General features: G+C 39.3%; 1 protein-coding gene across 1 annotated transcript; it reads left to right on the forward strand.

Annotated features, from left to right (window-relative positions):
• Positions 1-1,353: 1,353 nt before the first annotated feature.
• LOC146001415 (uncharacterized) lies at positions 1,354-3,600 on the forward strand. The gene is made up of 3 exons (XM_083138734.1): positions 1,354-1,564; positions 2,339-2,478; positions 2,664-3,600. Exons 1-3 carry the CDS (start codon positions 1,409-1,411, stop codon positions 3,598-3,600), a joined length of 1,233 nt encoding a protein of 410 aa, XP_082994860.1. The 5' UTR covers positions 1,354-1,408.
• The last annotated feature ends 14,317 nt before the right edge of the window (positions 3,601-17,917 follow it).

A 17,917-nucleotide genomic window follows, 5' to 3' on the forward strand; every position in this document is an offset into this window, starting at 1 on the left:
ACTCGTTTTTATGTAGGTCTATTGGGTAATTTAAAATTTAAGTCCAAATTCTAGTATCCATAATATTTAATTCGATTGTAATTACTTGAAGAAGAATTCCACAATTGCAAAGGAAAGAAATAGCTTTCGTGAGGGAGCAAGAGAAGGGGAGGGGACAAGAATGGTCTCGTGGCCATCTGTGTACCGGATCCAGGGGAGATGGTCTTTAGAGTTTCCAGCCGCGTAAACTTTTCCAAGAATCCTTTCAGTGGCTGCGCAAAGGAGTTCAGCGGACCAAATTTTCTGCGATGTGGAAGACAGATGCTCTAACAGTTATCGCGTGCAGAGCTTGGTAGCTGTCATCCACAGAGAACCACAAACGGAATATATTTTCTTTAAACGCAGTCACATTATTATTATTGTGAAGTTAGAAGTCCAAAGTTCTCAGTTAAGAAGCGATTGCTTTCCATTGTGCGGAGAGGTTACAGATCTGTATTTTGAAATGCAATATATTCGAATGAAATTTGCTACTTATGCTCCGTTAACACTTGAAAGGCGGGAAGGGTCAAAATTATCCCTACCTACACTAGTTCTTTAATAACAATCCTGTTTTTCTTATAGCTATTTTGCTCGAAATATTGTGACTTTTCATGATCCTTTGTCCTTTTTAAAATGGTATATTGAAATCTACAAAATAGAATTTCTTTCTGGGCAATTTTATCAAATTCTCCTGGAACAGCGAAAAGGGTCAGGGTACGCGGGCGGCTAAGAGTACTATTGGCTTTTCCCAAAGGTTGGTAGCACTGATCGAGATAATTCTTGCACCACGCCAGTCGCTGGGAAAGTCTAGTGCAGCAGCACCACAGATATTCTTGCTCCCGCATTTTGTCTACGTATGATAGGTAAGTGAACATTTTTTTGCTTTTCGTTATAAAATTTCGCATGTTAAACGTAAGGAATATGACCATGTAAGTATGGCAAATTCACGAAGTGCATGTAATACGAAGAACATGCCTTATTAGACAATGCACAGGTGAGGCAGACCTGTTTCTGTCTAAGCAGTGCACCCCTCTGGTGATTGAAATGAGAAGTAGTGTAGGTGGAGGGCAAGAGTTCGCATTTCCGTGCGTGCGTACTCTTGGGCAACAGTTTGTAATGAAAGATGTACGTAGGTTGTCTAAGGTGAGCATTGTACATACCTTGCAGGTAAACGAGTATGAAATGTTTAATCAGGGTGGCTACAGAGAAGCAGAAAGGAAATTCCCTGGCTTTTCCCGATGTTCCAGGTCTGTCGCCATCCTGTTAATGTACACGTGCATATGAAATCGTTACATATAATTGTGAGTAAAATTAAATGTAAATTGTATGAAAGATGTCTACGTGTCATACCATGTACGGCTAAGGAAGGTTTTTATTGCAGAGAACAAAGATGGGAAAGTATAAAAAGAAGACAGAGAGGAAATTGCAGTTTACGGAGGAAAATCTCCAGGAGGCAAAGAGAAGAGTAGCCCAAGGTGAAAGCAAGCGGCAAGTCGCGCGTACCATGGGAGTGAATGAGTGCACATTGAGGAAAAGATTGAAGCAGGTATCTAAGCCCTTTTTACGACATCAGTTCCTTCACATGCTCTTACTGCAGAGTCCGGTAAATTATATTTTTAATGAGGCTAAACATCACTTAAATAACAGCCAATAATAAGAATTTCAATTATAACAAAGTCAGTTATGGAGTCCTCTCAAGGCCTATACGATAAATGTAACTTTCGTTGTGTGATAATGAAATGATCGTTTTATAATTAAATAGGCTACTTATTTATTTCCTAGAATGTTCAAAACGAAATATGATTATTTTATGATGGAGTAAATTTTTCTCTCATTGAACCCGATTACCTCCTTCAAATTCCACTGAAAGCCTACTGATATTCAGAATTGAAAAATGTTTTAAGCATGCCCACATCGTCAACGCCACACACATTTTTTTCTGTAGCCTATTAGGTTGATGATGCAATAGCCTGAACACTTTTTTGTGGCTCCTTGAATTGCAGAGTTACTTTGCAAGCCAACGTTATGCTTTATAATTGAGTATTCATTTTACTACTTTCTTATCCCCAGAAGTGCAAATGAGATTATTATTTACCTAGCCCTAGTAGTTTTGAGTAATTCATGACTTAACCTTGTAGGGACAACATATCAGGCATAATGTCTCGAAAATGTAACAAGCTAGCTCACTTCAAATAGCATGAGGTGTCTTCAAGACACGTTTCTTTCCACTTAAAATTCATTGGAGTGTGGTGGAGAGAGTACTTTAGCCCTATGTGCTAAGTGCATTTGTGCATGAGTTTTTCTTGTTTTGTCATTTCAGGGAACAGTTCCATCATCCCTTGGTCGATTTAAAACGGTCTTCAACACTACCCAGGAAAAGGAGTTAGCTGCCCATTGCACAGACCTCAACGCAAGATTCTATGGCTTAACGCGCAGGAAACTGATGCAAGTCGCTTACCAGTTTGCTGAAAGTCATCTGGTTCACACAAGATTTAATGAAGAAAAAAAGGTAGCAGGTAAAGACTGGGTAACCAATTTCTGCAAGAGACAAGGTTTATCTCTACGTACACCAGAACAGTGCAGTTTACGTCGGGCAATGGGATTCAACAAGACTGATGTGAACCATTTTTTTGGCAATTGCGCAGGTGTTTTGAAGAACGGCCCCTGCCTCCTCCCAGAATCTTCAATATGGACGAAACAGGAATATCCACTGTGCCCCCCAAGTCGCCAAAAGTCGTCAGCCCAAAAGGACAACGAGCGGTCTGCAAAGTGTCCGCAGGGGAGCGTGGCCAATTGGTCACTATCGTTGGTTGCGTCAGTGCTACTGATTTTCCTGTTCCGCCTGCCATGATATTTGCAAGGAAAAGACTGAACCCTGCCCTCTTTAACAATGCTCCTACGGGAACACTTTCAATGATTTCAGACAGTGGTTACATGACTGCAGATCTGTTCCCTGAGTGGCTCAAACATTTCACCTATCATGTGAAACCCACTGCTCAAGATCCTGTGCTTCTGATAGTTGACAACCATTCATCTCACTGTTCACTACCTGCAGTTCTATATTGCCGAGAAAATTTTATCACGTTACTTTCTCTACCCCCTCATACAAGTCACAAGCTCCAGCTGTTGGACGTAGCAATCTTTGGCCCCCTTAAAACTGCCTATGCAGCAGAAGTCGAAAAGTGGATGGTGAATCACCCAGGAGAGATTGTTTCTCAATATGACATTGCTGGATTATTTCGAGCAGCTTACAGTAGGGTTATGACCGTGGAGAAAGCTGAACGAGCGTTTGCTTGTACGGGGATTTATCCCTTTAATCCGGACATTTTTACGGAAGAAGACTATGTTTCTGCTAATGTTCACAACGCACTTACGCCAATCGTAGGAGGTGGTGCAGATTTGATTCCAGGGAGGCTTGGCAGAACCCCAGATAACGAACCATCAACGTCAACGTCTACTAAACCTTGTCCTACTCCATCCGCGAATGCCAGTGTGTCTCAACCAGGGGAAGTGGGTCTGTCACCAATAGAAAACCCTGTACAGAAGACTCCTTCCGGATCTAGGAAAGGGGGGGTCATCTGAAATTCTCTCGGGATCACCTTTTAAAAATAAGTTAGTTGATAGGCAGATCACCAAGAAACAGCAACCCCTTCAGAAACCAACAAAAAAGCCATTAAAGATTGTGCAACGTCAACAAGATAACACACAGGCGGCTGCAGATGAAACCGAAACTATCTGCGCTGGGTGTGGAGAATCCTTTGCTGACGACTGGGTTCAGTGTGGGGTGTGTCATGAGTGGTGGCATGAACAGTGTTCTGATTACATTGGACATGGACCATATGTGTGTGATAATTGCTAATGCGTACTCTTGAATGACCTGTTTAGTACTCTTAGCCGCCTATGTGTCCAAGAGTACGCATGTGCTATCCTTTCATAAAATCTTTTCTGTAGTTTTTCCTTTTACAGTTACTTTCTTTGATTTTTGATCAATGATTACTAAAGGGTTAATAAACATTGTGACAAACTTTCATGTGTATCTGTGATTTACCTTACTATTTACACGGCCTCAAACGTTAGGTGCGTACTCTTGACCCCCTTTACCCTACCCTGTAAAGCTTCATTCATACTTGGTGTATCACGTTAGCGCTCCTGTATCATCATGTATTGAGCATATTCCCACTTATCATAGTTTACATGCAGGTCGTCATTTAGGTAGTGTTTTTGGACCAGGGAGGAAGTCGCCGAATACGTCGCGTCATGTAGCAGTTATTTGTGATGAAATGTCGGAGTGGTCATTTGTTGATTATGATAATTTTAATGTGTTAGCCCAATGTATCATAAATCAGCTAAACACTTTGATTATAATACATAATGCACAGAAAATAATACAAAATTAAATTATATTCCCATTCCAAGATAATTATAATTTTTTAATGCATTTCTTATGAGGGCTCAAAATTACCCCCTTCCGCTGTTCTAGAGGTATCGGATCCTTCGCCGTTCTAGTGTTAAGACCATGCTGTAAAATACGGAGGAAGGAATCTAAGGCTGTGTCCGAAAGGTCTATAAAGCAGGCTCGAAGTAGAGTCTGTTAAAGAGCATTGAAGTACAGTCTTGTCGGAAGTGACGGCACCTAATATGGTTTGAAAGCGCTAATGAAGGATCATTGGAGTGCGCGGTAAGCAGGACTCTACAATGCAATCACCTGTACTTCACTAGGGAGTACTGATCATCGTCCATGCTTCACTCGTGTGCTTCTTGTTCACTTGTTTGATGTCATGGAAGTCTGTCGTCGCTCAATTGCTGGTTGTAGTTCTTCTATCTGTGGAAATGTACATCTAAGAACTATTTACATTGTTGTGTGATTTCTATGGTGAAAAACAAGTGTTTATGATGCGGGAAAACAATGTGTTCGTAGTTTCATCACTGACCGTATTAGGCGCTGCAGTCGAAGTGTAATTTCAAAGATTTACATTAGCCTTTAAGTTCAAGACTTCGAGACTGAACTGCGAGCCCATTCTCGCACTTCACCTGGCAGTATTTAGTTGTGATGACAGAAGTGTGCTCGCTTCAAGTACGGTCTTGTACCTTTCGGACACTTCCTAAGTAGGGTATTTCATTGAAATAAATTTTAAGTCCACTTTATGCACAGTTAGGCTAATCGAGACCGAACCAACAGTTTAAAGTGGAATCCGAACCACCATGTGCCTCCACCGAGAATCGACCCAGGGACCCCTTGATTACAAGGCGGCGACGTTACCACTAGGTCATTTTGACTCCGCCGACAATTCGTTCATTTCAGGTGATGTTTTTTATGTTTTTTGTTGCATTTAATGAACCCGCATCAATTCCTGCCATTATAGTGTTGTTTTAGTGTATTGAAAGGTATTTTTTGAATTTTAATTTATAGTTCGTTATATTATAAAAATGTAATCAACAAGTATATTTTGATATATATTTGTATTATTATTTATAAATATAATGAATTGTAAACATGAAAACAAGTACAAATGTTTTTTTTGATCATTACAACATATTTCAGAGAGGACATTTCACCCAGAAACTAATACAATTAGCACTTCGCATAACATTTCAACACTGGACAGTACAAGAAAACAATAATGTTCTTTACATGCATGTAGGGCTACAGAATATTACATATTGAAACAAATAATAATGAAGTTATGGCATGAACAATACTTTACACGGCAAAACAGGTAACTGTGTCAAGGCATAAACAATATCTATGTCCTACTCTTGCTGTCTGTCACAAATGAAACACGAACGCTGAACGTTTGAGGTACACTTTCCGCACACTGACTTCTTACACAGTTTGCAAAATACAATTACACTTCACCTGGCAGTATTTAGTTGTGGTGACAGAAGTGGCTCCCGAGTCCTGCTCCTCTTCTGCATTTCCTGGCACAGTTCCTCACGAGACCGTATTCAGAGTTCTTTTGCTAGTGTCTTAATGTATTCCTGGCAGCTATTGTTTATTCCTGTTATTTCCTTGTAGATGACCCAAGCGTTGATGGCTGCTATATCCAGGGTGTTGTGAAATGAATTGACAAGCCATCTTCGGGTACCTGTTCGCACAAAATATTTCCTTGCCATCTGATCGACAATGTCCACACCGTACTTTGTGTCGTTGTAACATTTGACTGTGTCAGGAGTTTTCTTTGCGTTGTCTGTAATGTCAGCATATGAATGCATTCTTCTTCGGTTTTCCTTGATCCACTGTCATTGTTATTCCATCATCATTGTATACCACAATGGAATACAAATCTTTCTTCATTACCTTTAGGGCAGCAGGAACGTCTCTTCTGCATTTATTGACTGTCCCCACAAGACTGGTAGAATTCTTTCTAAGCTCCTTTGCGAGGTTAATAGAAGTGAAAAAGTTGTCTGTTGTCACTTTTCTGCCCTTCCCAAACAATGGGTTTATGAGTTGCATCACCACAGAGTCTGACAACCTTTCACTGCTTCTTGATTAATTTTTTCCTACATACGGAAATCCATTTACGACATATTTGCTCTCCGTGTCTACTGCAAGCCAATACTTTTGGCTGTACTTGTCAGGCTTCGAAGCCATGTATTGCATGAAAGGGCACTGGGGACGGTCAAGAAAGGTCCAGGTCTGTAACACGAGATGCAGTTTTTAATGAACCTGTTCCAGACAGCCGAGAACAGAGCAAATTTGTCACTTTTCAATCGCTCTGAATGGCTAGATTTTTTCAAAGCGTAGGAACCTTAGAATTTCACAGAAACGATTCCGTGGCATGGCCATGTTACACAATGATACGCCCCAAAGATTAGTCCACCGGGGCATTACAATGCGTACATACGTAATACCGATTAATGCTTCCAGCTCTTGTAAAGTTAGACTGAAAGTGGTGTTTTGCATTTGTCTGTGGGCTTCCGTCACTGTGCAATCACGAATATATTCGAGTATATGTTTGTTGATGAACAAGTGCCATGAACTGACAGGACTTCCAGGCACGACATGTCTCTTTAGAACATTCCTTTAGAACATTATGAGAAGTTCTCCTACCTGGAGTATTGTTTACGGTTGCAGCCCGTTCCATCAGGATAAACCAAGCTTTCAGCGTCAACACTAGAACTGGAATACACTGGGTCAGGAGCTTCCAGCAACGGTTGTATCATCATTCTGGACTTCAACATCTTCAGCTGTCACTGCAGTGAAAGTTCCCTTCAGAAGCGTCCACTAAATCTTGAACAGCAGCTCGACGTGTTATTTTTCTGCGTTTCGCACTTTCACCTGGTTTTGGTTCATCACTAAACTCGTCCGATGACCCGGAACTGGGTGGCGGAACAAACTCTTGATTTGATTCTTCACAGTCTGGATCGTCCAAATCCGACAAATCATATGGGATGTCATGGAGGCGTGCCAGTATCTTTCCGGACTGACATACTTTCGCCGTGACATCGCGAAACACGCCCGAAATCTGAAACCAAGCGCGGCAATTGTTGATGCAACACTGTTCTCTCTCCTTGCACCACTAGACAGCACATTGTGTTCGCTTCGGATCCACTATAAACAGCAGGTTCAGTCCAGATTAGCCTATCTGTGCACAAAGTGGTGTTCAAAACAGATGAGATAAATTCATCAGAAATTTTTTGTGGTAGATGTTACCCTAAAGTGGCAGAAGATGCAAGCAAAATATACAGTTTTAAATACACTCGAAATAAACCAGCATTTGTAACTTTTCATGAAGTTGGCCACACTCACACTAACCCATCGTAGGCAGAATTTTCTCCATCCTTGCGACTTCCCGGACATGGAACGGTGAGAGTTCCGGTGATAAGATTGATGTTAAGGACGACGGTGCACCGCCATCAACTTTCTCCTTTTTTTTACATTTTCTTCTATTTTGCCATTCCAGCCTCTCTTCCTTCGGATCAGGTACCTTTCTCTGATGGGACGTCGAGAGGGGCGGAAGAGGAGAAGGGGACACCCACCAAAAGGAAGATATCTAACAGACTGCTCCAGAATTACCAGTCTGGCGCAACTTCTCGGGAAGTCAGATTTCTCGTATTTCCCCTCGCAGTCAAGTAAAGGAGAAAATTAGTATATTTTTCATCACTCTCTCTCACGTAGTTGATGCGTGAAATTCTTGTAGGGATTTTTTTGCACCCCCCATTTCCGCCTGTGGGAACATTTTTATTTGAAGAATGGTTGAAGATGGAACAGGAATGTGAGCCATAATGTACGTACAACACAAAAGACTGGGGAATGTTTTGGAACCATATTGAAAGAATTGACAAGAGGGAATGTAAAGCTTCAGGAATGCGCTACGATTGATTGATTTGCTTAATTTATCTTCGTTTTTGTGCCAATTTTGGTTAATTTGCAAAGATGGGGATGAGAAATGATTTGTTGAAATTAAATAATGGACACTCACAAACATTTGTGCCCAGGATTCGACGTCGTAGCGTGATGTGCTAACCAATCCGCCACGGAGGCCGTTAAATATGCGCTACAAAATGCACCTCTTTTCAAAAGCAATTAAACATCGTCTAATTAAAATTACATTTGGGATAGACACAAATCTTATATTCAAGTTAAGAATAAGATTAAGTTTCTTACATAAAAGTATTTAAACTATTAATTATGCAATAATATATTTTATATTTTACTAGCGCAGTACAGAAGAATAAATATATTTTTTGTATGACTTTACGTTAGCTTTATTGGTTGATTGGTTGATTGAGTTGCTGTTTTTAGTCAAATTTATGCATAGATAGGCTAATTGGGATTGGACATACAGTTTACAGTGGAATCCGAGCCACTGAGCATTGAGCCTCCTTATTGTCTTTATAAGCGTGTTTCAAAAAGAATATACGTATTACAAAGTATTATTTTGTCCAAACTATCGATCGCTGCGCCCCGGCTCGGCTATTAGAGAAACGAATACATAGTCTAGTTTATATAATAGCCGCTAGATGTTAGTTGTGTTCTGTTTTGCTTGGTAACCGTCAGTTGTTTGAAATGGCTACTCCGCAGCAGAAATCATTTTGTGTTCTCGAGTTTCCGAAGTGCAATTACGTGATTACAGTGCAAAGACGTTTCAGGTTGAGGTACCAAATTGATCCTCCGAATGGGTGGAACATTCGCAGATGGTATCGACAGTTTGTAGATACAGGATGTGTATGTAAAGGAAAGAGTCCTGGCCGCCCTCGTGTTCCTGAAGAAAATGTTGCACGAATTCAAACTGCTTTCCAACGTAGCCCTTCAAAATCAACTCGTCGTGCCAGTCGGGAGTTACAACTTCCTACAACAACAATTTGGCGTGTTTTGAGACGTCGGCTGGTTATGAAGCCGTACAAGGTACAGCTGTTACAAGCTCTGAGTCCTGATGACAAACGCAAACGTGTGGCATTTTGTAACGAGATTCTTGATGCTATTGACAACAACACTTTCGCACAACGCATCGTGTTTAGTGATGAAGCTGCGTTTCATGTCAGTGGTCAGATAAACAAACATAATGTTCGCATTTGGGGCCTACAGGACCCACATGCATTCATTGAACATGTACGAGATTCGCCCAAAGTGAATGTGTTTTGCGCTATATCCCGATCATCTGTTTACGGCCCATTCTTTTTTGATGGAAACACGGTTAACGGTCAGCAGTATCTCTCTATGTTACAAAACTGGTTGTTTCCGAGGCTGCACGAAGACAACTTCATTTTTCAACAAGACGGGGCACCCCCTCACTGGAGTCGTCAAGTGCGTGATTATCTGAATGAAACTCTACCGAACCGTTGGATTGGTTGTCAAGGAGCTGGCGACTTAGCATGTATCAGCTGGGCTCCACGGTCACCGGATGTGACACCCTGTGACTTCTTCGTGTGGGGTTTCATTAAAGACAACGTTTATGTACCACCACTCCCACAGAACCTGGAAGAGTTGAAGAACCGGATCCGTACTGCCGTAACATCAGTGACGAAGGACATGCTTGCCCGAGTATGGGAGGAATTTGAGTATCGATGTGATATTGTTCGTGTCACTGCTGGAGGACATATTGAACATCTGTAATCTTAACTTGAGAGGTTCGTAAATCTTCGTATGTCTTAAAGTTTAATAAATATATGCATGCGAAATACGTATATTCTTTTTGAAACACGCTATTATACGTTAATATATAATAGTTTAGTCCACCCCACTCTGTATATGCAACAATATTTCACCGGACTGTTTACACAGGTCAACACAACCTCATCCTCGCACAGCTGCTAGAGCACTGACTGAAAGGTACTCAGCATTCCAGGTATCAGATGTGATTAATATGCAAGTACAGTCAAAGTAAAAAGTAAAGTAAAGTGTTCCCCTGTGCTCAGCACCACGCCATGAAGGTGTATAGGCGGTGTGGGGGTAACGCCCCACACTTTCTTGATCCGGTCGTGAGTGGGGGTGATGTGATCAGCACCACGCCCCTGACCGCCTTTACCCCCCAGGGTTTCCCCCAGGTACCCATGTTATTCGACGCTGGGTGGGCGCCGGGGCGAGGTTAATTTTCTTTAAATCGCTGTATTCAATTATGTTTGACTTGGATTTCGGAGCATTAGCGAGTAGTCAACGTAAATAAGGTCGTGGAACGAGAGACCGAAGGCGCTTGTTTGTCGTTGTTTGGTGATTCGAGAGCAGTTCCTGTTAAGATGAAATCTAGCGAAGAATGCGAGGTAGTCGTGTGGAAGGTAGGATCGAAGTTCAAAATATTTAGATTGTAAGAAGCGCGGAATTTATTTACTTCAGGTTTGTCAGTTTCTAAATGAAAGTTCAGATCGTCCAGTAATAATACATGCGAGTACATGGGAATGGGTGTAACCAGTTCCTCCTCACAATTTACAAAGCACGTTTCAGGTGGACGGTACGCAACAGCCAGCAGTAGCTTCTGTTTGTTGATGGTAAGTTCCAGGAAAATATATTCTGTCATTCGTGCATACTTACCGTCAGATTTAGCAACAACCACCGCTCAGAAATCCTCCCTTAGCAGTACCATCAATCTTAAACCCAAAACAAAGATAATACCAGCGGAATAAAGGAAAAATAAAGGCCGAGTCACAAACAATTTTAAGTAGACCTTATTTTCATTTCCGGAAAATGTGCAACCGCAAGGAAAATTTTAAACAAACCGCACCCGATACATTGGTATTCTCCCACAAGGAAATTTCCCCGAACATGTAAATTAGTTATGGGAATGTGCCTTCTGCCTGCACAGACTAAAGGTTTCCGGAAGTCATCTGTTACTGCTGGAAACTTAGATTGTGCCTGAATTGATTGATTGATTGATCGATTTCGTGGTTAAGTCCACTTTATGCACAGTAAGGCTAATCGGGACTGGACCTACAGTTTAAAGTGGAATCCGAACCACTTGTGCCTCCACCGGGTATCGAACCCGATACCCCTTGATTACAAGGCGACGACGCTACCACTGCGCCATTTGGGAGGTCCATGCCTGAATTGCAACTTATTACACACCACTATTATTAATTTTGAATTGCTACGAATTAAGTTACTCTTCTCTAGAGGGGCAATCAAACTTGTCTATTCAGGCGCTACAGCGGCGATTTTTGTCAATCATTTTGAGCCTTAGTAATTTGGTTGATAATTGCTACTTAATTTAACTTGTTCTTCAAAGGTTAATAATTATTGTCACTTACATTGTTAAATCCTTTGTTTAGTAATGCAGAATCCTGCGCGACCCTGCATTTTTTACAAACAAATTATGATAATTTCAAATCAATAGGTTATTCTGAAAGTATTTTGAATGCTGATCACGGAAATGACATCCTATTTTTACCATCATGTTAGGATTTTTCATAATTTCACAATAAAAATTCTCATATTCCCCAATACATTCATTACATCTATTACCTAACGCATCAAAAGAAATTTATGCAAGGACAATTTAGGCTGTTTGCAAATGAATAAGTAATTCTCAAAGAATTTTGAGTGCTGATCACGTAAATGACGTCCATTTCCCTCCATCACACAAGTATACATACACTACGCGCACGTGCCGTACCTCTCATAAGAATTAGAACTTGTTCTTCCATTTCCTTTTTCCCTTTAGCTCCCCTACATGCATACGTAACTGCACAGAGTTATTTAAATATTACTCTTTGTTGCTTATGGCTTCCCTGATTGTGTAGTGGTATGGTCGTTGCCGTGTAACCAAGGGGTACCGGTTTCGATACCCGGTGGAGGCACATGGCACAGTGGCTCGGATCCCACTTTAAACTGTAGGTCCAATCCTGATTAAGCTTTCTGAGGAGTTGCTTAATTATCACATAAATATATAATTTTGACATTTAAGTGTACTCCATTGTAATCATGAAGCTATACCTGTAAACCTACCTATCTCTTCAGCGGTAAGTAATTATGTAATGGCTTCCTGTGCACAGTGGCGGCGATTGGGGAGGACAGCTTCCCACTTTTTGCCACTTTTGCCCCCGCACTGTGCTAAATGTTATCTACCAAGGGAAACTAAACTCTTCTTGCCTCCCTCGGTTTTGGCACCTTTCTACCTTAGTTTTGGAACCCAATCGTCGCCACTGCCTGTGCACTATTTATTAATTAGAACTATTGCAACCTATTTATTCTCTTCTCTATACATCCATTTCAAAATATCCCATCTTTTTGAGGCAACCTTTATAACTCCTCACAAATTTTATAGCTGATCATTAAAATGCATGTTCTTTCTTTCATAAACATATATATTTTTTTTTTTTAAAAAAATGAGCTTATATCTTAAAAAGAGAAACTCTAAAATAATCAAAATCAGCTTTCTAGCGTTGCATTGTAATTTCGGGCTAACTGCTGATGTCTTGTCTTCTGAATGTCTTCTTTGGGATGTTCTCGGAACAAGCTTCCAGCTAAGCGTAATAGGAAGGTCGACCGAACCGAACCGAACAGGCATTGTCAAACTTGCGTGGAGCGACGTTGCTTAATTACAACTTCCTTGTTGTGGCCTTCGTCTTGTTTACCAAATAACGTCAAAGTACATGCAAAAGCTTTCACGCCGAAGTTCGGGCAAGTTCGATTAATTCATTTTGTTGGATGCAGCGTTGTCAATGAAACAGTGAGAGTTACATCGAAATGAAGTAGACGTATCTTGCTTCAAGCAGACTGCAATTCGATGTTCAATTGCTGTACATGCATTTAAACCTTTGATTGAATTTGGGAAGGTGCCCTTCCCGAGTATTCATTGTCCCATTATTTGCTGTAGATAATGTGTATTACACTAATTTTTAATCGCAATTTGCAATTATTTATTAGTTTCTTGTTCCAAAGAAAAATTAATTATCGCTTTTAGAACATATAACATAAAATAAGTTTATTTGTAATTTATATATATACGAAGGACAGTCAAACGAAAATCTTTATTTTAGTTTTTTTTATCTACTAGAGTTCTGCACGTAGAGTTACACAAGTTTAGTATATATCCATTGCTCATTCTGATTAGGCTAATTTATGTTCAGGGTGTCCCAAAAGGTACATTTATGTCATATAACAAGACTTGTAATAGCATTAAGTAACTTGACTACAAAACGTCACTTCCAAGTACATTTTATTTGTCTCTGCAAATATGAAGTAATAACAATTATGCAATATATATATATATATATATATATATATATATATATATATATATATATATAATAGAAATAACAAGAAGTAGTACATTTATTACATTTATCAATTAGTGCTTTCGGATATTCATTTTTTAATTATCTTAAAACGAATAGTTAATATTGCCTAATGGTGTTTAAGGTTAAATGTTGAAATAAATAATATACAGAGTAGTCTAGTAATGGGTAGTGTTGAATAAAATAAATTTGTAAATAATATTTTTCTTTCATTATGATGCACTTTGTACTTTATGTGTAGCAAGCTGACATTTTTAACTCAAGCTGACTTTTGCATTGGTTCAGTAAATAACTTTATTACATAACGGAATTAATTTATGGTAATTGAGTAACATTTAATATGCAGTAGGACAAGAGTACTGAAAATATCCTTGCGTAACTTGTTCGTTGTCAATTTTCCATATCCAAATGCAAAAGTGGAACTTTTTCACTACAGAAATATTGGAAACTCGTGGAACATTAAACGAAATTTAAGAATGCAGTTCTTCAATAATTGAAGACTAAAATTGGTAAACGATGTAAGTGCCAAAATAATTCAAACACTGTTTTCCACGTTAAACTGTGAAATGTGCCATGCTTTATAATGTGGTAAACGTGACAAGTGGCTGGTAGCCCTCTAAGTAGTTCAAAGGACGTGTAAAGATGTCACTCGTGTGAACGTTCTTACGGGCTGATGTGCGGAACGATGCGATTTCCCTTTTGGCACTTACAACGTTTACCACTTTTAATTCTCAATTTAATCATACTCAGTATTTTAATTAATGAACAAACAATATACAACATCGCGTACCACAAAAATGTCTTATCTGATATATAAACGACAGCCTACTCGTATTTATCACTAAGAAAATAAAAATAAAGACAATGGACTTATTTCATTCTTGTTTAGTAATTTGATGTTTCAGCTTACTCTGACAGATTGTATGTATATTCAGACAGCTGTATCTTTAGTTTTTCCGTGACAACCGTAATTATATTCGTAGGTTTGAATACAAGTACAAGTGTATTAAATTCAATCCGTTTTACACGAAAACATGCTATTCACACGACACAGCCCAAAGTACAGATATATCCTCCTCTCACATATCCTTACAGCAAAACATAACTGAATCCTCGAACAGTGATTGACATTTGCGTAATATCTTTATTACCATAATTATATTATCATATTAAACAAATCTCGAAAAGAATCTACATGTTTATATAATTTTGCAACAACGTATAAATTTAATGTCATGTAATTTATCGGTATATCGCCAAACGCAGTTTCAACTTTCGGATTCATTTCCATAGAAATCACAACACGTAATGAGTTACATTCGGATTTCAGTGCGTCAAAAATAACTCAAAGCGTAAAATCAATTTTGAATGAAATCCAACCTATAAATAATTCAAATCGTAGTGATTGTGCAAATTTGAGGTCATACCACAGACAGAATAAAAAAGAGCTTACGTTACGGAAAACATCCACTGAGGTTTTGTTTTCTGTGGAAAGACACTGCTTTGTTATTCAGTCGAAGTAAAATATTGGGTATTTTACAACGCTGTACAAACATACAAACGTATTTGATGACGGGCTCCAGTGCATACACAATATCGTATCAGAGTCATTGTTTGAGTTTACGTTTCAGTTTACGAACAAAGAATGCGTTGTTCCTGTGTCCTGATAATCAACATTGATATGTATCGAATGTTAAAGTTTTAATAAATTTAAATAGGTATTGGCAATTCCAAGTAAACGGACTTTCCTTGTTCAATATCGTTACTCCGAGCGTTGGTCAGGGAAAGCCTTGTGATACGTAACTGAGAAACCTCAGCTGCTTGTCCCACTGGATCCACTTTGTAATGAAATCCGCAGCGGCGCTAGTGTCGCAGGTGAAGGTATTTTTTCAGTAATATTAAACAGAAGTTTCAGACGTGTGATTCCTTTCCTTACAACATCCCTATGAATGCAAATATTAATAATCAACTTCCAGTGACTGCACAGAGCTGTGTACTGCACTAAACAGCATTAATCAGTTTACTCATAGTATGTTAACTTTCATGAGTCATACAATATTTACTCGCAGTATCTCAGGGCTTGCTGAGTTAGTTTATTTACGTAGCATGTAATAATCTGTAAGGACGCTTACATGCTGTAAAGTACTTGCTGCATGACGTCATGGCCATGAAGGATGTGAAACGTTGTTAACTCTTTATATGAATATGCCATGAGTCACATAGATATCAGTTGTCTTTCTTGCTCGTACACGTAATTCGACATAGGCGAGTGTCTCTTTGTCACACTTAAACTGTCACCTAAGCTCCCCCGCACAATAAATAAATAAATAATGCGAATTTTAACCATGAAGACTACCTGGCTTCACTGGGAACAGATACCCCCCTTCATATAGAACATTCAAGTCTCTAGAAGCTTAATTTCAAAGTGCCATACAGTAGCTTCAAGATGACCCGCGTGCAGGACAACCTCAAACCCCAGCATATGATGAAATGGTGGATAAAGTCCACGTGATAGTAATGGAAAACCGACGCCGTACTACCAGGTCAATTACTAAAGCTCTGAAGCAGTGTCGGCGATTGGGTTCCAAAACTCGGGAAGCAAGGTGCCAAAACTTGAGGGGCAGAGCCAGATTACTTTTCCTTGGTAGATAAAGTTCAGTCACTTTTCTACGGGGAATTTGTACCCCCTCCTAATATAAGCAGGATTTAGGGGATAGTCACATTTCTACGGGGAAATTTTACCCCCCCCCCCTTTTAAGTGAGTATGAGAGACAGTCATTTTTCTACGGGGATATTGTACCCCCTGCTTAATTGACTGGATCTGGAGAGGGCAGTCATATTTCTCCGTAGAAAATTGACTCACTTTTCAACGGAGTCCAAATTCCCCGTTACACCGGAACAAACACGCACACATACACACACACACATATACATCCATTTTTATATATTATTTATATATCATATATCGCCAGAGATACGGGTTCAAATCTCGGACTGTGTGTGGGTGTTGGTTTTGAGCCTCCCTTCATCAATTTCATCACTCATACAAATATTCTGTTATTCAGACATATATTCGTGTTCTAGTGTCCAATATCGATGCATAAATCGCTGTTCTGGTCTGAGATTCACCTTAAGAGTAATCTTTCATGTAGGAAAAGTCACTAATATTGAGCATTTTAAGCATTATTAACGTGTAGTACAAGATAAAAAATAACAAAGAATTTCTACAGCAAAAAAATGCTATTTTTCAGCCTGTTATGATAAAGATAAGAGAGTTAGTTAGTTGTCTGAGGAATTCATTAATTACGGTCTGTACCAGGGCAAAAATACGAGCTTCTAATTTCACATCTGGGTCAGATTTCTGCTTGAAATCTTCCCCGCTCTTCATGGCCCACAGCAGGCGCAGCGGTGGCGCCAGGATTAAACATTTAGGGGTGCTGAAAGGGTGCGGAATAAAAGTTAGAGTGTACAATGTTGAAATTTTAGGAAAACTGTAACGTCCAAATATGTTTTAGCCACCATGTCAAATAACAATTACCTTTTAGTAGGCTTCGATGAAAATATGCAAACGACTTGTTTAGTTTTTGCTCGCTTCCTTTGACCAAAACATGCACAAATTAGTAAATGTGGATTCTTTTTCAGATTAGTATTAATGGATTGCATCTATACCATACAAGGGTATTGGCCTCTCTTAAATACTTAATATTATACGCTCAATGTGACTATGATGACATGGTTTTCATAAGTCATAACATAAATTACACTAAAACAAAGAAAAATGTATTTGGTTGATTAACAAAATACGTTTTGTAACTAAACAAAAAGTAGTAGCATTTACTAAAGCTGGTAATTTTGAACAAATTCTTTGGTAACTATAAGAATATGTGCTCGCTTAGTAAAGAAAAAAAGCACCTCTTCGCACCCTTCTGGTGCCGCCCCTCATTAAGTACAAGCGTGTTGCAAAGGGTTGATGTCTTAAAACAACGGTACGTCGAATTCAAAGGACCCTTATACTTATTTATTACGGCAAGTACATTAACCATACAATACAATTTTGAGAAAATTTGAGATTGGCGTTTTTGAGAAAATGATATCCGAAAAAAGGTCAAAATTGATACTTTTCACTTTTTACAAATAATTTTCTACATAACGTTAGAAGTTAGTGCAGAAATGAATTGCAAATAGATGGTCCAGTTTTCATATTCTATTATCCCAGCAAAACTAATAT

The sequence above is a fragment of the Lepisma saccharinum genome, chromosome 17 (genome assembly GCF_977018435.1).
Source record: "Lepisma saccharinum chromosome 17, izLepSacc3.1, whole genome shotgun sequence".
NCBI classification, from domain to species: Eukaryota; Metazoa; Arthropoda; class Insecta; order Zygentoma; family Lepismatidae; genus Lepisma; species Lepisma saccharinum.